The sequence below is a fragment of the Lepidochelys olivacea genome, assembly GCF_965140295.1.
Source record: "Lepidochelys olivacea isolate rLepOli2 genome assembly, chromosome: 16".
Classification (NCBI taxonomy): Eukaryota; Metazoa; Chordata; order Testudines; family Cheloniidae; genus Lepidochelys; species Lepidochelys olivacea.
In genome coordinates this window covers 19,768,402-19,791,582 of record NC_140426.1, presented here as the reverse complement: position 1 = coordinate 19,791,582, position 23,181 = coordinate 19,768,402, and the positions used below count along the sequence as shown (strand labels likewise).

Genomic DNA, 23,181 nt, shown 5'->3' with positions numbered 1-23,181 from the left:
TAGCTAGGCTTTGTCTGCAGGGAAAAGTCGCCCTGGCATAATTTACCATGTGAATTTGTACTGATATTTAAATTGGTGCAAACCCTTGTATAGAAGTTGTTATTCGGTTTAAGGTCTTGTCTACACACACAAGTGGAACTGCTATAACTATGCTGGTATCTAGGCTATGTCCACACTGCAGACTTCAGCCTGCCTAGCTGTGTCAGTCAGGTGCGTGAAGAGGTATGAACCTTGACCACCGTAACTGCGCCAGCAAAAGCTATTAGGGCTGACACAGCTACACTGGCAAAACTGCCCTTTTATCAATATAGTTTATTTTGGTTGGGGGCAGTGGTGAAAGAAGCTTTACCGGCAAAATCGCAGCTTTCCCTGTGTAGCTGCATCCGCACTCGGAGGGCTTTGCCAGTATAGTATATTGCAGCGGTTCTCAAACTGTGGGTCAGGACCCCAAAATGCGTCACCACCTTGGTTTAATGGGGGTCACCTGGGCTGGTGTAAGACTTGCTGGGGGCCAAAGCCCAAGCCCAAGCCCCACTGCCTGGGGTTGAAGCCAAAGCCTGAGGGCTTCAGCCTTGCGTGATGGGGCTCAGGTTACAGGCCCCCTTCCTACACTGGTAAGTTGCTCCTAGTGTGGATCTAGTTATGCTGGAATAAAAAGGCTTTTACAGGTATAGCTATTCTCGTATAGGAAGGGAAATAAGTTATACTCATATAAGGCATCTTTATACTGGTATAACTGCTATAGATTGTATACTGGTATGGCTTCATGCACCTTTACGCTTGTCCACCGTAGGGATGTACCAGTATAACTATATCAGTAAAAAAATCCCAGACCCCTAACTGACATGGTTAGACCGTACTCAGACAGTATGTAGGCCCAGAGTAAGGGCTGGTCTACACTGAATACTTACACTAGCATAGCTGCATGTCTCAGGGGTGTGAAAAATCCGTGCCCCTGAGAGAAGTAGCTATGCTGACCTAACCCACTGGTGTAGACAGTGCTTGGGCAGGTCAGTCCGCCTAGCTACCATCTTTTGGGGTGGTGGATTAACTACAGTTACGGGAGAACCCCTCCTGTCGCTGTAGTGAGTGTCTACGGTGATGTACTTAAGGGCTTTTTTTTTTATGTAGCTTAAGCCTGGTCCACAGTTATCAGTTTTGCCAGCATTGTTCGGTGAGTTAGGGGTGTGGTTTTGCCAACATAGCTATTCTGGCAAAAGATCTATTGTAGACTCAGCGATATGGGCAAAAATTCTTGTTTTTCTGGTATAGCTTATATCGTTCAGGGAACTGGTATAAGCTATTCCGGCAAATCTTTTAAGTGGAGATAAGACCTTAGTTGGTTCCTTACTGATTTAAGGCACTTTTAAACCGTGGAAGAGGGTCCACGTGAAGGGTTTGTGCCAATTTAAATGAATTAGTTTCTAAACCAATGTAGTTAAATCAGTACAACTTTTGTTGATAAAATCTCAGGCTTTGTCTACACTGGCACTTTCATCACTAAAACTTTTGTCGCTCATGGGTGTGAAAAAACCACCCCCTGAATGACAAAAGTTTTAACGACGAACAGCACCAGTGTGGCCAGCTCTTTGTTGGCGGGAGCCCCGCCCCGGTGACGAAGCTACCGCCCCTCATTGGAGCTGGTTTTATTTTGTTGCCGGAAGAACTCTCTCCCGGTGATCAAGCACAACCACGCCGTAGTAAGGTGCGCAGTGTAGACATAACCTAAGTTGTCTTTGCTTTTAAAATATATGTCAGTGCACATATTTACTGTAAAGTATCCATCATGAAAACTAAAATACTAGTTCCCTGGTTCTGGCAAAGTGCAGCCTCCTCACGTACTTCTCTTGTTGATTTACTCACTAATTTTGCAAAGTTCAGGAGCCGGTGTTGGGTTTCCCGAGCGTCAGTGTGAGTTAGTAAGTACCTGGGCTTTTCAGCCTGGGTTTTCAAAGGAGTTTAAGGGCGTTAGAAGCCCAGCTGTTGTAATGAGACTTGGGTGCATCATTTACCTGGCCCAGTTGGAAAGCCCTAGTCATAATATTAAAGTCTGATTTGTTTGCGTGTCTTGGGTTAATTAAGTTAAAAAGCGAACAATTATCGTCGTTAATATTTTTGCCTTTCAGCAAATCCATTCTATTTCATGAGCTGGGACTTTATTATGTTTCATTTTTGGAGCAAGAGAAGCCACTGCTAGCACAAAGAATGTGTTGGAGGGAAATCTTGGTGATGGGAGTTACTTTCTGTTGAATCAACATAGTAGTTATGTTGTGTCTTATGAAATGCTTCTGAGCAAGTCGGCATGTAGTTCTGTCTCTGCGTTTGGAACTTTGTCTTAGTTATCAGTGTTCGCATTGAGCTGAACCTTGGGATGAGATGCACTTCAGGGTCATGTGTCTGGCTCTCCTGAAGGTGTTAGGAATTGTGATGCGTAACAGGACGATACAAAGCAGTATTATGCGTTTTGTATATCAGATGTATATGGGGACGATGATCTTCCGACTAGCCAATAAAATATAAGACCCCATTTTTCTTGCATTGCCTCTGTATGTACTGGGCTGCCTAGCCCACCTTTTGGAACTACTCTGCCTTTAAAAAAAAAAAAATGAAGACGGGATATGTTGTTGTTGCATATATCCCCTTAAAAACGAACCCGTCTGGAAGTTGAATTTGGTTGTGTCTACAAGCACAATCTGGAAGTACTTCAAAGCTTTCCTAATTGAGATCTATTTATAGGGACCTACAGTGGTATCGTACTTATTCCTGGTGCTGCTGGCCTTGACACACCATGGGACCTTGGACAAATCACCCCTGGCTTCAGGAGTTCCAGACCCGTGCCTTCACTGCTTAGCTCTCCTTTTCTGTAGCTCTTTCCAGGGGTACTGCTGCTTGGAGTTGTTCTGTACAGTGTTGAATTGTTCTCTGTGTGCTTTTCTTTTTCAAAAAGCTTTCTATCCAGTAACTTTTCTCTTTGGAAGTGGGAGGGTGGGAACGGAAACAATTATGACAAACGCTGCTAACTGTAGCGGAAAGACTGTACATAATTTCCTAACATAAAATCCGACTGAATCAAGGCGAGTGTGTGGGTCTCTTTCTAAACGTGCATTGAGCACAATACTCAGATTGAAAAGCGGAAGAACTAGCTGCTTTTTCTGCATTTTTACGTTTTAGTTTAACAGTGTAGATCACATCCTTTAAAAGGAAAAAAACCTGCTACAGTGGAAACATACGATAATCCCACGAGGAGTTCTGAATCCTATGTTTTGCTTTCTGTATGTTCACAAATGCTCCTATTATGTGTGTGTCATCTGTGCTTTGTACTAATGCCACCGTCTTCTTTATTTAAAGCAGAAATCTAGTTTTCTTGCCTGAAATTGGAAAGTCTGTTTCCAGAAGATCGCTGTCGGAGGATGAATGTTTAATAACGTTCATTATTGGCGTTGCACAGAATGGCCGAGGCAGTTTCCAGATGGAAAGGAAGGTAGAGACCGGGCCTTTAGAGATCCTGCTTTAAAGAGTGATAGTTTAGGAAGGGGACAACCTGTGGGAGATGGTGTGGTCTAATGGCTAGGGGCACTGGCGTGGAAATCAGGAGACCTGGGTGTTAGTCCTGGTTCTGCTAGTGACCTTGTGCAAGTTTTCCTTCTCCCCCACCTTGTCTGTGTGTGTGTGTGTGTGTGTATATATGGACTGCAAGTTTTTTGGGGCAGGGACTCTAGCTCTGCATGTGTGTGTTTATGTGTGTGGTACTCTGATCTTGGCTGGAGTCTCTAGGTTTTCCTGTAACACTAATAATAAGCAGAGGTGTCAAGGTGGTACATGGCCAGGTCTTGGCAAAGGTTAGTTTTAGATGTTTGATCTGTCAGTATGAGTCAGCTGGATTCCCTGAAGACAGCAGAGGTGGGGCTTTGGGAGGGATTTGAAAATGGGGAGGTAGGAGGCCTTGGCGATGGGCTCAAAGACGGCATTCCGCGTGCGCGGAAGAACATTTAGCATGAAGCTGTCAAACGGCGTGCAAAGCTGGTGTGCTGGTGCGGCTGATGGCAGGGGAAGGCGATGGGAAATGAAACAAAGGGAAATGTGATGTACTGAAATTAGTCTGGGCTCTCCTTCTATATCCCTACACCTGGAGTTTCACTGTCTGCTCATTTGTTAGGGAAGTTATTAAAGAGTGGACTCGACATCCCATATTATTATTTATTATTTGTCTTGCGATAGCACTGAGGTGCCCAGTTGTGGACCAGGGTCCCGTAGTGCCAGGTGCTATACAGACACAGAACAAAAAGATGGGGTCTGTCCCCAAAGCACTTACAGACTGAGTAACAAATCAAGTATCTCTTGTGCTGCCACTCCTTTGTGGAAAAAAATTCAAAAAGTCCCGACCATACCCACCTCTACACCCCTCCTTCTAGCTCATCTCTGCTGCCATAGCCTAAAACCGCTGTCTGGTGAGCTAAATGGTACTCGCAGAAACCATGCTCAGACTGTTATCGTGTCTCCCACCCTCACCACCACCCATCACTACCCACTGGCTCGTATTCCCCGCCTGTTGTGTCTTGTCGTTCAGAAAGATGCAGTCTCTCTTTGGACAGGGACTGACCCTTTACTGCACCTCTTGGACAGCACCTAGCGCAGCTGGGCCTTGGTCCCTGACTGGGGTTTCTAGGCTCTGCTATAATGAATAATAGGGACTAAGCCAGGGGTGGGGTGGGGTGGGGTGGTGGAACCACCCCTCCTATTTCATCCCTGTAATTTAAAAGAATACAGCAGCTGTGTTCAAGCTGCTGGTGATTAATTTAATAACGTCAATTACGTGTTACAAGTCTGTTAAATGGGAAGTTAACTTACTCTGTCTCCTTTGCCATATCTACCTTCCTTTCTCTTCCTATCCTAGATCATGGTGTGTCCTTTCTTCCCCTTTTCTCAGTGTTTGTCCCGTTTCCTTTTCCCCCTTCCCTGCAGTGTCTCTCTCCCTCCTTGCCCGTATATGCCCCTTTTCCTCCAGTTTGTTCCGCTCTATCACCGACCCTTGTTTCTGATTCACAGCCCTGTCTGTTCCCTCTAGAGCCAGTGGGAAGATTCACAGTGACTTCCCAGGGAGTCAGATCAGGCACCTGCGCTGAAATGGTCTACAGCTCTGGCCTGCTCTGCTCCCTCTCCCCTTCCAGAAAAAGAACCGAGTGGTTCCAGGTTCCCCTCTTCTCTTATCCTCCCCCTGAGAAAGGAGCCTGTCAACCTCTGGAATGCCTTGCCAGAGGGTGTTGTGAAGGCCAGTACTATAACAGATCCATCAATGGTTATTAGGGACAGGAATGGTGTCCCTAGCCTCTGTTTGCCAGAAGCTGGGATTGGGTAACAGGGCATGGATCACTTGATGATAACCTGTCTGTTCATTCCCTTTGGGGCACCTGTCATTGGCCACCGTCAGAAGATAGGATACTGGGCTTGATGGACCTTTGTTCTGACCCAGTATGGCCTTTCTTATGTTCTTATAACTCTCTGTTCCCATGTCCACTCTTGGGCCTGATGTCACCCTGAGCAAATGAGATTTTCAAACTCTGCTCTGTGAGCAGCCGTGGTATTGTCTAGTGGCTGGAGCAGGGGATTGGCAAGCTGGAATCCTGGGTTCTGTTCCCAGCTGTTCTGCTGAAATGCTGTATGATGACCAAGGGGGCAAGTTGTTTAGCCTCTCTGTGCCTCCATCCCCCCCTCCCGCAGCAATAAAATGAGGGAATCTCAGGGTATCGTGGGGCTGAATTTCCCATTTGCAGCACATTTGGGGAGGAGGCTTGGGTGAAAAGTGTTTAGTAATCTTGAGGCTTACAGTACAGTAAATGGTTTGCTGTCATGACTAGTCTAAAACATAGGAGGAGTAGCAATGGTTAGCAAAGGTTGAGGAGCAAATTCTTTGCCTCTTTTATGTTGAAAGGATTACAAGCACCAGACCCCACAACCGAAGGAAGGCTAGAAACAAGGAACATCCCATAGATAGAAACGATGCAAAATCTGGAATTGCAGAGTTTGCCAGACAGGAGAGAATATAACCAGAATTGCCCCCCTTGGGCTGTGAATATGTAACTGACCTCACTTGGGTCACGCATGAGCTGCTACTGCTTTGTCCAGCATTCACTGAAGTCAGTGGGAGTGCTGTGGATTAGGCTGTAATTTTTGGAGTTGGCAGCCATAGCAGAAACGTGCCACTAGCCGGAGACAAAGATCTCCACCCACCTAGCACGGGCTACATCTACGCTTAGACTTTTATGGCTACAATGGCCATGGCTGTGGCTCTGACGATGGGGCTCTGTTGATGGTATACACGGCTCCAGGTGGTTGCTGGCATTTTAATCGTCATGTTGCTTTGATCTGATCTACTGTCATTAGAGCTGCAAAGGTGGCCCGGGAGTGCTTGGAAATAATACCCCTCCTGAAATACCTCTAAGATTAAACCTGGCTGCATCATTCTGTCCGGAATTTCCATTCCAAAATCCTTGGCGTTTAGCCTACTGGTTAGTTTGTCTCCATCTCTGTTAAGAGAGAGCTCAGCATAGACCAGGAGTGGCCCGAACTGTTTTGAAAAATATTAACAAGAAAAAAATGAAATTGGGGTTAGTGGTTCCACTGCAGTGTGTGTGTGAGCATTTTAAAATATAACCGTCACATTGTTACCCCTTCTTCCGATACCAGTCTCCCTTTCCAGCACCTGTTTGCCAAGTGGTAGGATGAGTCGGGCCTAGCAGGTCAGCCGCCCGGCAGAGCAGAAATTAGCTGCAGCTTTATTTGCACGTGTACTCTCGTCTTGAAATGAAATGGTCAAACAGCGTGCAGGGCAATCCCTTCTTTCAGGAATCTCAGCCCAGTGTCGATACCTGGTTCCCAGGGGCAACTCTGTCTCAAGAACCGACTCCAGTTAGGAGTCCCAGACAGAGAGCACACTCTTCCGCTGCTCATTTAGCTCCTTGTTTCCTGAAGCCTCTTCACTAAAACCGTGCAGAAACCCAAAACTAACAGCAAAACAGCATGTCTTTCCAAGAGTCAAAACTGGCTCACGCCGTGCAAAAAAGAACAGTGGGTGACAGCACCACCTGGTGACACCTGCCCTAACAAAATGTTTGGAGATTATTCTGTTGTTCCCGGTATGACAGCTTTTAAAAGCTGCAGGTCTCCATGCAGTAAGTTCTTTACAGAAGGTGCATGGCCCATGTCTGGATGCTTTCAGGAACGTTATAAGAAACTGAGCTCTGGAAGGGGGTGGTAAGGCGTATCGCAACATTAATACACCACCAGAAATAAATGCTGCCATCCAGATTTATCTAGTAGACCCTCCGTTCATTAGAGGTGGCCAAAAAACTGTTCTCAATGCTGCCGATATGTACACAGTCACAATTTCCAATACTGACTCGTAACCTTGGGTGCCTGTTTGAGGCATCCTTACAAGGCCTGAGTTTTTCAGCATGCACTGAGCACGTGTCCTCTGCAAATCAGACCCCGGTAGGTGTCTCAAGTTGGGTGTCCAAAAATGAAGCTCCTGGAAATCGCTGGTTGCTTCTGAGAATCTTGGCCATCTGTATTTACCTAAGGGACCCCCTGGCTCCTGCGGAGGAAACACCTGCTCGTATAATCTCCAGCGAGAGACCAATGGGGCAAAATCCTTCAAAATAATCAAGCGAGTATTAAACGCCCAAGTCGAAAGCCCAAGTAACTGACTTAAACTCCCTACACTCTTTTCTTTCCTCTCTTGCGCAGAGGTGAGCTAAGGGCAGAGTTGTGACCATAACTCAGAATCTCAGACTTTAGCTGGAGTTATTCTGATTAACAAATAAATCCGTGGCATTTGGAGTTAGTGAGCTGGGAAACAATAACAACAACAGAGGCCAGTGGGGACTTTCAGATCATGGGATCTGCAGTGTAACAAAGTGGCATCCTAAAGCAAAATCCCAGTTTCCTGTCATGATGCCAGCTGCAAGGATTCCCCACTTTCCCTCCCAAGTTTTAAGGGGTGGCTTAAGGTTTGTGTCGCATTATCTGGCAAGTGCTGACTTTGAGCGACTGGCCATCTCCAAGTCCTATTTGCGAATTACACACTCCTAGCATTTGAAGCACAGCTCCCTACTCCCATGTGTCACTAGCTGCTGAAAGCTGCCCAAAGGTTGTTTGAAGGGCAGGAGGCAGGGAAGGATTTTTGTAAGTCCCTTTTTTATTTTCTCGGGAGCCCCTAAGGGAGGGGCTGTTGGATACACGATCTCCAGCCCTGATCGAGCTCCACGGAGCGGGAGACCCATTGAAGTCATTGGGGCTCCTGATTGAAGCAGGGTCCTATTTCCCAGCCCCCCCCCCCGCCCCCCACTCCCCGAAAGATTGATATTCTCATTTCTGGGTGGGTTGGGACTCTTTCTGTTTCTTATCTCTGTCACAGTAACCGTGCAAACTGCTGCAGTAAGAAAGAGTTGGTGGGCTCAGACGTGAATAGAAAGCACCTCCCCTTTTAGTTTGCAGTGAGGACGAGTTTTAAGAAAACCCACCCTCCTTTGCTCCACAAAGAGCTGCAGTGGAGTGAGCAGTCTGTTCAGCGTTCCACGTTGCCAAAGGAAGTGGCAGAACTGTTAGCCAAAGCAGCAGGCTTACTGGCACGATGTGCGTTTCACGGGGCTTTATAGCCTATTTTCAAACAGGCTCCCCCAGCCCGTGGGCTCCATCAGTGGGGTGAGATGTTATCCTCGGGGCAGAGGGAATTATTAACATGATTTCTCCAGGCCAACTGTCGCTCTGGCAACTGACCCATGCACACCACACAAAGCTAAAAAAGAAGAGAAAAATCCTCTGAGCCCGGCTGTGTGTCTGATGACTAGGCTGGCTGAGTGAGGAGCCAAAACCCGCAGCCTTGATGGATTCCGCGGTGGGGGAGGCTGCAGGGCATTTAAGCGGAACAGACTGACTCAGTGGAAGCAAAGATTTGTCTGCAAGAGTGGGCTCAGGTTTTGTTTTTGATGTTTTGGTAAAACTGGGAGCAATCTCCTACAATGGACAGAGCTGGGCCTTACATTTAGTGGTCCCAGGGTCAGATTTAAAATGGCGATGTCAGTAATTGCAGATAGGAAGCCAAAAACTGCAAGAGCCATTTTTATTGTTACTCAGAATTACAGAGCTGGGGACTATAAAGGGGAAAAGAGATGATTTAAAATGGAAAAATATTGCTCAGGGGCTAATATGAGTCTGAGTTTAGGCCCTAATCAGCAAAGCACTTACACATATATGCACAAAGTTAAACACATACTTAAGTCTGTCTCTATTCAGTAAATCATTTAAGTACATGCTCAGCTCTTTCTTAGATGGTAAGTTCTTCTGGGGCAGTGACCGCCGTTCTGTTTAGTGTCTGTACAACATTTAGCACAATGGTCCATGCCTGGGGCTCCTGCATGCTATCCAAATAATTGATGGTTGATGTCAATGAGACTTAAGCATGTGCTCAATTGCTCTGCTGAATTGGGGCTTTACAGTCTGAGCCACACGCCACTTAATTTCACTCTGTAAGCTCTTGGGAGCAGGGGCAGTCTTTGTTCTGTGTTTGCACCGTGCCTAGCACAATGGGATCCTGGCCCATCACTCGGGCTGGAGCCACTACGCTAATACAAATAGTAAATAATAATTTAGGTTTTGTGGCAGACCTCTGCCTGGGTTAAAAATGTCACCCCGTGTGCCTCAACATACACTGCAGTCAAAGCGAAGGCCTAGAGCTGTGTTTTTACTTCCGCCAGCGGCCGCGCAACAAGACGTCCGTGCTCCATTGGTTTTGGCGCGTGAGTCTCATCGGCAAAATATCAGGAGGTTTGTTGGACGCATTCTGGTCTCTCAGGGCCCGTACGCACTACCACTTATGTTGGTATAATTTATGTCGCTCAGGGGTGTGACTAAGCCACGCCCCTGAAAACGATGGAAGGTACACCGACCTACGCGCCGGTGGGGACAGTGCTCTGTCAGCCGGAGAGCTTCTCGCGGCGGTGGAGTTATGCCAATAGGAGAGCCAAAGGGAAGGGGGACCCCTCATCGCACTCATCCCCTTTGCTGCTCCCATGAATCCCGCCTCCACACTCTCTTTGCCTGTTGTTGTTAGGATTGAGCACTTCTATTCCAGTAGCACCCAGAGGCCCCAGCCAAGATCAGGGCCCCACTGGGCTGGGTGTTGTGCATGCATTTAATAAATGACCAGACTTCACCCCAAACTCAAGACCGCAAACAAGCTAAGCTTCCCCTGCCCTTGTCTTCATGCCAGCTCCCACGCTGCACCCTCTGGAATCCCCTCCTTATCCCTGCCTGCTGGCTGCTAACCCTCTCCTGTTCCAAATTCCTCAAAAGCTGCAACCCCACCATTTGCTTATCATTTAAAAATGGGGGCTAGAGAAGTAAAAAAAGAGAGAAAAAGCTAAATCAAAGCAACCCCTGGCCCAAACAAACAGGAAGCTATTCAGGCGAGGGTTCAAGGAAGAGGCATTGAGGGAGAGCACAACTCCCCCTCCTTTACTCAAAGCACAGGAAGGGCTTCTCCTCCCCTTTCTGGTTTGGGAGAGTGAGAGCAGGAGGGAGCATCCCTTCCACCTTGTGTCTCCTAAGAATTTCTGCTCCTGTTTCAATCTGCTTTAAACCCTGTGTGTGACTGAACTTTCCTCTAGGCGTCCTGGTGTGTTTCACAGGGCAGGGACCATGTCTTCTGTATACTGTCTTCCAAGCATAATTAGGTCTCAGGAACCTTGCAAATTGCAACATCTAGCATTACCCTGTCTGCTTGTCTGTCTGCCCTTAGCTTGTGAGCTCCTCAGAGCAGGGACCATCCTTAAGCATTTGGAAAGTGCCTAGCACATAATGGGTGATACTGCACTCGGAAAATAACTCTGTCCAGCCTCCCTGGATGGCAGGGAATAGGACTGTGTGGTGTCTTGAGGACTGTGTTGGAATTGGAAGCTGTCACTTGGAGTGGCTGTGGTGGGGTGGCAATCCTAGTCCGGCTTGCGGGCTCAAGGACTCTGTAAGAAAGCATGCAGCCACAGAGTCAGTTCTGGAAAGATCCAGCTTAAAGCATGGTGAGGTGAGTTGTGCCTGGGTGCCTTAGAGAGCAGCCTGTTTTCTCTCTTTCTGGTTTTAGGTTCTTGTGTGTTATCGTTCTGAATGATAAGAAATAAAATAATGTTATGTTGGAACCTTCCAGCAAGAGTATTTGTTTTTATCTAATTTCTCAGTATGTGTGCTGAGAGCATAACAGACTATTGCAGTTCTTTCTTTCCTAAGTGAATAAAGTTGGCTGAGTCTCTGTATAAATGCTCTGACAGACCTGTGACCCATTGAATGAAGAAACACATCTACAAATAAATACTATTTTGAGTGAGGGGGAAAAAATGTTGGCAAATGTTGGTGTTTCCGGGCTCCAGTCTGTGATAGGGCTGGATTAGGACTGGGCTACTTGGACATAAGAAGAGATAAAAACTCACCTGAACTGAGTAGCCAGCATCTTCTTGTGTTTCTATACATAATAAATCATACAGCAAAACTCCCAGGCCCAGCTAGAGGGAGAAGTTCTCTCTCAGCTCTGACATACTCTGAGTGTTCTCATTCACAGTGGTGAATCAGCTGGTAAATACACATTAAGGCCTTCTGTATGCTAGTAATGACTATTTCCAGTGGTGTTGCTTTTACAGTATGAAAAACACAGAAATATGCGCATTTTAACTAGCGCTGGTCTCAAGGCTGCAAGATCGAGGATTTGAATGGTCACACATTCAGCAGCACTGATATGCACAGTTTTGGTTTAGAGCTATCTTTAATTGTAGCCAATGGGATTGCAGTATGCAAATTAGTTAGGGTCAATTGTAGGAGGACTGGCCGAGTTGCCTCTGATGTCACAGTCCCACCTCCTGTTCTCCCTAATGTGCTTAACTTTCTTGATATTTAAACGAAAGTTTTAAAAGATCCTTTCTGGTTTATGTAATTAATTTTTACTTAATTATTGTTCATATTACGGTGCTGCCAAGAGGCAACTAAGATCAGCACCGCGCTGTGCTAGGTGCTATAGAAACACACATGTTCAAAGATTATAAAGCCTCGAGTGACCCCTGTGATCACCTAGTCTGGTCTTCTTTATAATACAGGCCATAGGACTTCTCTGAATTAATTCTTGTTGCACTGGAGCGTATCTTTTAGAAAAAGCATAGTAAGAGATAGCGCCCGTCCCAAAGAGTTTACATCTAATTAGACAAGATTGACAAAATAAGGCAGACAGGCAATATTATTATCCCCATTGTACAGATGAGGAAATGAAGCACAGAGAAATTCAGTGACTCTCCCGAGACCACATAGAAAGTTGACCCCCCCCCCATCTCCTGGATGCTAGTCCAGTGCCTTAAAAAAAGAACATCTCTTCAAGTTAGCATGTTATCAAAACAGGGCAGGAAGATGCAGGGAAGTTCTAACAAAAACAGGATTTTTGTTGTTGTTGAAGATCTTCCGTTTATCCTCAATAATTAAAAACACGATAGAAGGCAATCTTGAGATGTGGTACATAGAGTTAAAAAAAGTGACCAATGCCCTGCAGTTAAGGTTGCTTCAAAAATTAGTTCCCAAATTTTCTTGTTTTTTCTTTCAGTCTTGGAAGGGGGTTCAGCTCATTAACCAAACCACTGAAGTGAACATTAGATTCGAAGGATGTGCCCCAGGGCTGCAGTCAGGGTTATATGTGCTTCTTAGATAATATATGGTGCTCTGTCAGTGGGTGTCTGAAATCTGCACAGAGTCCCAGTTCAGAACTGGAGTTGAGGGGGATAAAAGGGAGGGGGAAACATTATGACATTTAATTTTTTTTAAATTCCTGTTGGGGTTTTTTTCTTGAAATTCAAAATTTTGAAATATTTTGTCAATAAACAGGGGAAACGGTTGTGAAAACATTTTTTTCCTGTTTGTATTTCAAAGTTTGAAATGCTGAATTAAATCCACTTTGTGACATTTGAAAAATGTTGACCAGATCACACCAGTGTCGCTGTTTTTCCAGTCACCCCGCCCACCTGGGGCTCCCATCCAGTCTCTGTCTGCCAATGACACTCGACAAAAACAAAACCCTCTTAGCTGGAGGGTTTCACTGTGCAAAGGGGACACAATTGGAGGACAGCATTACCCTTACATGAGGGTTGAGGGGAACAGTGCTGCAGAGAATGGCCCCACACCTATCCTTCCTTGCCCCATGGAGCTTGAACCCCACGGATTCCATGGTGTCAGAGAAAAAGGGATGGATCTTCCCATTGCAGGCCCTTCAGTTTGTGGAAGGAGAGCTGATGATGGGGTTTATTGCACCTTCTTAGGATGTAAGAGGATTTTTATATCCTGTGAATGGATGCTGGTTAGATTCATACGTGGGCTCCTGTTTTCTACGTACACATGCTCACACCAGACCTGGGTTTGTTTAGGATTAAACACTTTTCTCCACCAAACCCTTTTTGAAATAGTCCCTCCTGGGCACATAAAAGCTGGGCCCTGATTGGCTCTGCACATTCTATTTTGGAGCCCAAAGCAGTGTCTGATTGGCCGAGTTGCCTCTTATGTCACTATCCCATTGCCATCACAAAATACTTTGACTTTGTTCTCGTGGTTACAGCGAGGTTCGTGGAATGCTCTCCTTCTGCGTAAGCTCGTGCCTTGGCTCCCTGCGTACAACTGAGAATATTTGTATTTAATCATTCCTCTCTTTTATGTAGATGCATGTATGTTTCTATGCACAGTCTATTTTTGTAAAACTCCCCTAAATTAAATAAGTGTTCAGTGTTTACTGCCATCTAATCAGCTACTCAGAGGGTAGGTTGAAGTTCGATATTTAGTCTTGATTTTCAGCTATGATGGTTAAAAATACATTAAATGAGAATTTTGTCTTGGATGTGTCTTCACACTGTCTCCCTCTACACATTTCACTGCTGCTTCTGTATTTCCCACCTTTTGTGACTGGGTTTTCACCACATAGCCTAGAAACATATGTCAGCGAGAGCATTTGTGTACTTGTCTGAATGCATTTAAAATATTTTGCCATTAGAAAGCGTGCGTGGTCTCTTTGCCTTGAAAACATGTTGCTGTGGTTCTGATGTGGGTTGAACTATCTCATGTTTATGGAAGATGACAAAACAAAGCTGTTTACAGTGTGGGATCCAAGACATGATGATGCTAGAGCGTTTGTCACCCAGGAGCGTGCTAGAGAAAACCTGGACCAAAATAATGGTATTTTGTGTGTATTCATATTTCAGATGTGCTATTAAAAGACAGAACGGAATAATCTGTCTGTCTGTCTCTCTGTTCCAGGGGCTGACAAACTCTTTGATTGTTATTTGAATTGCAGGAGTACCTTTGATACCCCCATAGGAAATTGGGTGCACATTGTAGTCAGCATAGTAAGAGACGGACCTTTCCCTAAAGAGCTTCATGGTATGGAGCACATCTAAATAGAGAGAGAATCTCTGGGGCCATCTTTCTTTAGCAATTAATCAGACCACCTCCCCTTCCAGTCAAGATCCAATTCTCAACGATGCGATGTATCGAGGGCATTACAGCAAATATTTGTGTACAGTACAGCTGGCTCCTCCTCTTTGTTTCCAGCTGCTTCTGTACAGTCGAGATTCTTCTTTGCAATGAATATCTGAGATGCTGGTAGAAGCCGATGAAACAAGGAGCAAGAACCAGCATCATGAGACCAGCCAGTTTGCTGTAGATCACTAGCAAGTGCTCTGCAGACCATGAGTTTGGGAACGGCTGATCTAATCTATGCATCTAGGTTTTTGTACCATGCCCATCATTATGGTATCTGAGCTTGACAGCAAATGCAGTGGATCAGGTGAAGGGGTTGGGATTCGCCACTACTACCGTGTGTATTGTGTTTGAACATGTGTGTTTCAATTAAATGTTGGTATTTATACTCCACCTCTTCCTCCTCTCTTTCCTGGTCTAGGTTGCATGGTTGGTCCCTGGAAATGGGATGTCAATCCCATTCAGGGAGCATAAAGGAAGACAGAGAATCTCCTAGTTGCTGCTGCGACAGTAAGTGAGACCCAGAGGTAGGAAAATGTCGACTGTCACATCAGCGATACAGGCTCCACAGGGCCCTGTCAATCCACCCCCCCCAGAAGTCACCAACCCCAACAAGCCTGGGCGGAAGACCAATCAGTTGCAGTACATGCAAAATGTTGTGGTGAAGACCTTGTGGAAGCATCAGTTTGCTTGGCCCTTCTACCAACCCGTCGATGCAATTAAATTGAATTTACCAGTAAGTATTCTGTTTCCTTTGCTATGTGTCCTCTGCCAGGAGAGCTCTGCTTTAGCGATGTGCAATTTCTGCTCATGTGAAGTGAAATGTTGTTAGGTTCCTTCTGATTCCCCACCTCCCCAGAGTTGCCGTGCTGAGCACTGGCCCCTGCATAGCGAAACGAGTGGGGTAGTCATTCGTTTCCCAGTACCCTGAATATCAGACGACCTTTCACAGACCTGACTTCTTCGTAACTAGTAGAAGTTACGTTAACTCTGATCCATTATTAGTTGGATTTTTTTTTTTTAATTTTCTTTTTTGGTTTTGTTTATTAAGAAGCTCCTCAGGCCTCTGCTATTTTTGAGTTTTTGTTGTAGATTAGAACGTTACCTTAATAGCTTCTGACGTATGCTCAAAGAAAGAGCATAAGGACTGCTTTTTGGAATTATGCAATGGGTTTTCCAAGAGCAGAAGGTGTCCCTGAAATCTTTGGGTCAGGAATAGGAGCTGGAACACTAAAGAACTGAAATAGTGTTTTCACTTAATGTCACACTCTCTTAACTTTGGCTTGGTCTGCACAAGAAAGGTCATCGCAGCATCTACAGCTGCCTGGTTAGGCACCAGTTAAAGCGGAAGCCCTTGGAAAGCAGTATTTCAGGAAGCAGCACCGAACTGTTTGCTAATGTTCATCAGCTGATGCTGTGACCCTTCCTTCTAATGCCCACTTTTGAAGAGGCAATTCAGAGGCAATCCTTAAAGTAAGCTGGTAACACAGCTTTATGAAGTTCAGCGGATCCATTTTAAGATCTTGTCTATGCTACAACTAATACGATTGTCCCCAATTTTGGCTGCAGAAATGGCCCCAGTTTCTAGCATCCACTGGATCACAGGTGTATTCAAAAATGAATTAGATAAGTTCATGGAAGATAGGTCCAATTAGCCAACATGATCAGGGAGGCAACTCCATGCTCTGCATGTCCCCAAACCTCTGACTGCCAGAAGCTGGGACTGGATGACAGGGGATGGATCACTTGATAATTGCCCTCTTCTGTTTATTCCTTCTGAAGCATCTGACACCGGCCACTGTCAGAAGACACGTTTCTGGGCTAGATGGACCATTGGTCTGACCCAGTGTGACCGTTTTATGTTCTTATGTGTTTGGTCTAGCGACAGAAGATGACATTATTCCATTCTGTGCTATAAACCAAAACTACGTTTATAACCAGGTTAGGGGGACAGCTGAGTTGAAACCATGTTCCATGGAAAGCTGGTTGAAAAACCTGTTTTTCCCCCGTCAGGTACAACATGTTTGGGGCAAACTTGATTTTTTTTTTTTACGTTGATAGTGTCTGTTTATGTGTGGATCTTTCCGCATGTCTGAGAAATTCTGCGGTTTGTGAACAAAGCACCTTTTTTAATAAAATTAAGAGTGGGTTCAAATCTCCCCACTGAGGAGTCAGTGAAAGCACAGGTTATTTTGGCAGTCTGAGCAGAGAATGGAAGTGTTTCTGTGTGTGATGAAAGGGAGGCTGGGAACGGAGGAAGATGCTCTTTAGCAGCTGGCTAACAAGCCTGTGAACACAGGTCCAAAGCAGTGTTGCGTGTAACATCTTTACTGTTTCTTGAACAGGATTATCACAAAATAATCAAAAACCCGATGGACATGGGGACAATTAAGAAGCGACTGGAACATAACTATTACTGGAGTGCCAGTGAATGCATGCAGGATTTCAACACAATGTTTACAAATTGTTACATTTACAACAAGGTAAAGAATGCAGACAAACTCATAGTGTAGCACTGAATAGGGAAGCCTGCGAGTGGCTATTTCACTGCAGCTTTTGACTAGGGATAACTTGTGCGCAAAGCCCTCTTTGCAACGACATGCAATGCCATTAATGGTAACCACATTACTTTTAAATGTACAAAGCTGTCTTTGTGTTGCATGTTACTTTGCCCACACTGGTTAAAATGGCAAACGTGTTCTTAACTGTAGGTAGAATTTCTATCTTGGAGTTACGCAGCGAGTCAGCCGAGACTTCAGCCCTTTAATTTCACTGAGGAATTCTTTCAGATTAGCTAATGTTTGCACAACGCTTTGTAGATGTTAAGTGGAATATAAGTGCTAAGTGTTATTCTCTTTGTCCAGTAGTAACTAATATCACACACTCCTCTCAGCAGCAGAGGGCAGGTAAATAAATCCTATCATTATATCCACTGTCCATGCCTCATGCGTTCTTCCATAAATCTCTCGTGCACTTTGTTGGTTGCTTATATATGCGCTTTTTTTTTTTTTTTTTTTTGGCTTTAAAGTGCTTTTTATTCCTTGTATTCTTTTCCCTAAGAGAGTTCATCATTGACCCATGTTGGGGAGTGAGCTGAAACAATAAATACATTAGCTGATGCTGCAGCAAGCAGGGTGTTTGTTCTCTTCTCCTGAATATTTTGCCAGACAGGGATTGACAGCTCATCTGTTGCAGCTCACTGCCTCCAAGTTGATATGTGGGACAGCAATGGTGTGGGCTTCTAAAGGAAGCCGTCTTCTGGTTCTTCAGGGAGGATTGTATTTAGAGGCTGTAATTTTGCCAGCTGGTCAAGGACAGGAGTCCGAGGGTACGTGCGCACTGCAATAAAAGACCCACAGCCTGGCTGTCGCTGGCCTGGGGCAACTGAGTCGGGCTCATGGGGCTTGGGCTGCGGGGCTATAAAGTTGCAGTGGAGACGTTCAGGCTTGGGCTGGAGCCTGAGCTCTGGGACCTTCCCCCCTTTGCAGGATCCTAGAGCCTGGGCTTCAGCAGGTTTTCAGCCCCGGAGCCCAAGCCCTGTGAGTCCAAGTCATGACCTGGACCAACCAGGGTTTTTTTATCTCTGTGTAGACATACCCTTAGAGCCCAGACTCCAGCCTAAGTCCAGACCTCTACACTGCTCTTTTAGCCCCGCAGCCTGAGCCTGAGCCCGTTGATCCGGGCTCTTATACTTGGTACTGTGGGTTTTTTATCGCTGTGTAGACGTACCAAATGAGGCTGGAGTGGACACTGGAGAAGGGGTAAAGAGTTATTTAATTCTCAGAGCTATGGCGCATTCATTCATTGGAAGGCAGTGTACGATTCTGGCTAGGGGATAAATCAAACACCGCGACTGTAAAGGCTTTCAGCCCCTCTTTGCTTCTCACGTGTGCATTATGCTAGTGCTGCCTTGTTCTGTCCATCCAGCCCACGGATGACATCGTCCTCATGGCACAAGCCCTGGAGAAGATTTTTCTGCAGAAAGTAGCCCAGATGCCCCAGGAGGAAGTTGAGTTATTACCACCGGTCCCTAAAGGCAAAGGTCGCAAGCCAGCAGCGGGGGCACAGAGTGCAGGTACCGACCTGACCAGATGGCAATCCATGTTGCAAGCCCATTGCTGATTCCTGACCCACTTCCACCCTGCCTGAGGAGACACACAATTAGGAGGGTAGGAAAGGAGTGTAGTCTAATGGTCAGAGCAGTTGAATGAGATTCAGGACATGTGGCTCCTGCTTGTCTATCTATTTAAGGTGCTTATGGGGTGCCCATCACCCTAGTATCTGACCGCCTGACAGTCTTTTAATGTATTTATCCTCATAGCAGGCCTGTGAGGGAGGACACTGCTATTATCTCCAGAGCACAGAGAGACTAAGGGCCAGATCTCTAAAGGCATTTAGGTTCCTGACTCCCACTGAAATCACAGGGGTGAAAAACACGGGTTTGCACTGATTTAACGAAATGGGAGCAAGTTTCTGTGTAGACAAAATCTGCTTGTGGCTTTGGGCAAGTCAGTTTGCCTTTTGTGCCTCAAGTTCCACATATGTCAACTAAGGCACCATGCGTCCTTTAAAGGTGCTGTAGAAGTGCAAAGGATTATGTCATTAATCAACAATAGAACAGTGCTGGGATTTTTAAAAAAAAACAAAACATTTTTGCACCTTATATTAAAATGCAGCTAACTCTGTGGGATAGATTACCGCCGCCCTATAACAGGAATGGCAGCATGGTGTAGCATATAATGCACTAGAGACCTGGGTTCTGTTCCCCGTTCCGCTTGTCATTTGCGGCATAACCATGGACAAGTCACCTGAACTTTCTCTATGAAGAGGTTTGAGGTCTATGGATTTAAAGTGCAATATAAGTGGGCCTGGGTGAGGCTTTTTGGATGAAAAATGCAGATCTGGCAACACGGAAATGTTTTGTGAATTCCTGTTAGCTTTGCCGAGAAGTTTGGTTGGAAAAAAAACAAAATAAACAAATACTGAATGATGCAAACATTTCATTTTGACATTTTTGAAATGAACCATTTTGATGTTCCGGTTTGGGGTGACTCTCTTTGTTCAAAATTTTCTTTTATTTAAAAAAAAATATATATATATATATATTTAAAAATGGTTGAAATGGAAACAAACTGTTTCATTCGACCTGACATGAATTTTTTGTCAACTTTTCAATTCACCAATAAATTTGAAAATTTTTCTTTTCCGTTTGAACCAAAATGGACATTTTAAAAAAAAATTTCAGGATTGCCAGTGACCTGAAAAATCTGTTTTTTGCTCAGCCCCGTAGTCTAGTGGTATTTATTATTAACTGTGCAGAGCAGTAGCAAAGGCCGATTGAACCCCGTGGAGGTTTTCCTGCTGTGAACAGTTCAGCGTCCTTTCTAGAGAATCTACTCCCTTCCCTACCCTTCCATCGGTCTCCTTCTTTGCTGAGCACAGGCTAGTTCTGAGAGAGGCTGGAAGGGAAAATAGAAACGGTCCCATAACCATGCAGCTGACAGTCCGGGCTTGGAGCAGTTTGCTCACATAAGGGCATCCAGACACTGCAGAGAGAGCGGAAAGGTCCAGATGGTCATTGCTGTAGAGTCCAGAGGCAACAGCTTCTCTTGGTCAAGCTAGCTGAGCGGCTGTCGAATGGGCCATGTCACATGTGTTTAATTGTATCGTTTTAAAGGAGCGCAGCAAGCAGCAGCCGTGTCCTCTGTCTCCCCGCCAGCCCCTTTCCAGAGCGTCCCTCCAGCTGTTTCCCAGACACCCGTTATCGCCGCCACGCCTGTGCCAACCATCACCGCAAACGTCCCGCCTGTAACTGCGACTCCTGCTGCCGCTGCCCCTCCTCCTGCTGCTCCAATTATGACCGTGGTTCCTCCCACGCCACCTGTCGTCAAGGTAAGCAAAGCAACCAACCGTCTTTCTCTTTGCCGTGCCGCATTTTTAGACGGGCAACCGCTGGTCAGAAACGTGCGTTATTTCCCTTCGCATTTGACTTTTCAGCTCCACAGGTATCACCGCCAGTTAGCCAGCCACGAGGCTGCATGAACGTAAAGGCCTCTGAGGGCCCGGACCCCACCTAAGAACTCCCTGCTCTCACCCAGTTGTCCCATAGATTGGGGTAGGACGGCTGCTTTCGGGTTTGCAAGAGCAGGCCCAACAAATGCACAGCTCCGTTTTCTTTTCAAACGGGCCTAGAGCAAATCAGGAAGGGCCCGATCCTGCATTCCTGACGCCAGGGCAGTCAGTGGGAGTTCTGTCGCAGGAGGGCACTCCAGCTGCAAGGTACTGAAAGCAGCTTTATGCTTTGAGAACCTGAGAAATACCAGCAGGACCAGCAAGTCCTGTCTTTCTTACTGATCGTATTCTGCAACCAATTGTACGCCGGTATTTTACAATTTAATTTGCTAATTTAATTTCCCAGTCAATTAAATTACGACCCCGAGCAGCTGCTGGCTGAATACCACTTTATTTTAAAAGGAAAAAAAACTGGATAAAAGCGTTAATCTAGTGACACAAGATATTTTTTTTTTTCTGCTGGAAATTTAACATTAAAACAGGGATGTTAACAGTGCTGTGTAGAGAATAGCGAGCCCTGGACAGGAACACGGGATATGGGTTCTAATCCCAGTTTTGTCCCTGGCTTGCTGTGGGAGACCTTGGCCAAATCACATCCCCTTTCTGTGCCTCAGTTTTCCCATCTGTAGAATGGGGATAATGATCTTGACCTCCTCCGTGTAAAAGCACTTTGAGATCTACAGATAAAAAGTGCTAGATAAGAGCTAGATACTACTATTTATGTCATGGTGGCACCCAGAGGTCATAATCGGGTTCGGAACCCTATTGTGCTAGACATTCTGCAAACATGAATAAGTCCTAATACCGTAAATGGCATGACTATAATTTAAATCCTCTTCACACGTTCCTGCCAAAGGGGACATTGCCACTTCAGAGCTATCTGTACCATAAATTTACAGATTCGTGCCACAAGGTGAGATGAGGTTGCATCTGTTAATAATCATGGAGCTTATTGTTTTGGATTTTCTTTTTTATTTCCCACAGAATTAACCCTTGAATTTGCGAGTTTGTAGCCCAGATCTTCTGCCAGCTAAACCCACACTGCACAGAAGTCTCTTTCGTTCCAGATGCACTCTCTGCACAAATAACTCATTTCCTAGTCACCCATATATTTTAAGTGCATATTAAAGAGGCTAGTAAAAACTGAGTTTTGCAAGTAAACACTGCAAAATTATCTCTACTTGGAATCACAATTTTTCCCCAGCTTTCCATGGAAAGCAAGTTTTTCAGAGGCAAAAGACCTTCCCTGGAGAAGTTGGGAGGGGTTTGGAAGGGAGAATCACAATGCAGGGATTTATATGCACTGGATATATTTTATTTCCTTGGGGCCAGACTGTGAAACTCTTAATCCCATTCATAAGCAGTTACCTGCCTGAGTTGTTCCATTGACTACAGTGGGACTTCTCACAAGAGTAATGGCTCAGCAGGGTGAGCAATCATGTGAGTGACATTTGTCAGTTCACAATGGAGGACTCGATCCTGCAGATCTTTAACAGGGCAGATTCTCCTTGGTCGTGTGACTAGCCCCCTTGACTTGTTGCTCCCCTCGGGCCCGATTCTCTCCTCACATCAGTAATACTCAGGGACAACTCCTGTTGCAGTCAATGGAGCTACAGCAGTGTCAGTAAGAGGAGAATCAGGCTATGTGGCAGGAATCGGTTGTGCCGGCAGAGCAGGATCAGGCCCCGAAGTGGCCCTTGCCAGCACAGTCTGCAGGCAGGGCCTGTATTCCCGACCACCCGTTCTTTGTTTCAGAAAAAGGGAGTGAAGCGAAAAGCAGACACGACCACGCCCACCACCTCGGCCATCACTGCCAGCCGGAGCGAGTCGCCCACCCCGCTGTCAGACCCCAAGCAGGCGAAAGTCGTTGCTCGCCGAGAGAGCGGCGGCCGGCCAATCAAGCCACCAAAGAAAGACCTCGAAGACGGGGAGGTCCCCCAGCACGCGGGGAAGAAGGGCAAACTTTCTGAGCACCTCAAGTACTGTGACAGCATCCTGAAGGAGATGCTCTCTAAGAAACACGCGGCCTATGCATGGCCCTTTTACAAGCCTGTCGATGCCGAGGCCTTGGAATTACATGACTATCATGATATTATCAAACACCCCATGGATCTCAGTACTGTGAAAGTACGTCCACATTTACCACCTCTTTTGCAGGGTGTCTTAGCTCTCTGGTTGCAAATATAAGAGGGGCGACCGCTCTTGCAGTGGGTCGGTTCTTGGTGGGTGGGGTGGAAAATTGACCGGATGTGTGGACCATTCAGATTTTTTTTTTCTATTTTGTTTCCCTTTTTCCATGTCCTGGAATGTTCCCCTGTACCCTGTATTCCACACTGTGCAGTGACAACAGCTCCCTGAGCAGATAGTCCGGCTATCTAAACAAACGCCCCCTTGACAGCGTTGTGCTCTGAACACAGGATGTGCGGTATTTCGTAGGGTTCGATCCATAGAACCCCATGTACAGCAGTCACTGCCTTCCCATCAGTTGTTGGTGTGGCGTGGGCTCTGGATGGTCTTTGTGTGACGCCAGGTGGGACCTGATTATCACCTGTTCACGCCGCAGTG

At 45.9% G+C, this 23,181-nt stretch overlaps 1 protein-coding gene across 3 annotated transcripts in view; it reads left to right on the top strand.

The window, feature by feature from the left end:
- BRD3 (bromodomain containing 3) overlaps positions 1 to 23,181 on the top strand; it is a 47,266-nt gene that overhangs the window by 8,107 nt on the left and 15,978 nt on the right. For 2 of the 3 annotated variants that reach the window (XM_084650149.1, XM_084650148.1), the window contains exons 2-6: positions 14,966 to 15,280; positions 16,890 to 17,027; positions 18,472 to 18,619; positions 20,222 to 20,436; positions 22,372 to 22,743. In XM_084650149.1, the coding sequence (XP_084506275.1) occupies positions 15,080 to 15,280; positions 16,890 to 17,027; positions 18,472 to 18,619; positions 20,222 to 20,436; positions 22,372 to 22,743 (1,074 nt within the window). In that variant the 5' untranslated portion in view covers positions 14,966 to 15,079. The remainder of the gene's footprint in view (positions 1 to 14,965; positions 15,281 to 16,889; positions 17,028 to 18,471; positions 18,620 to 20,221; positions 20,437 to 22,371; positions 22,744 to 23,181) is intronic. The other variant, XM_084650150.1, reaches the window with a different exon arrangement.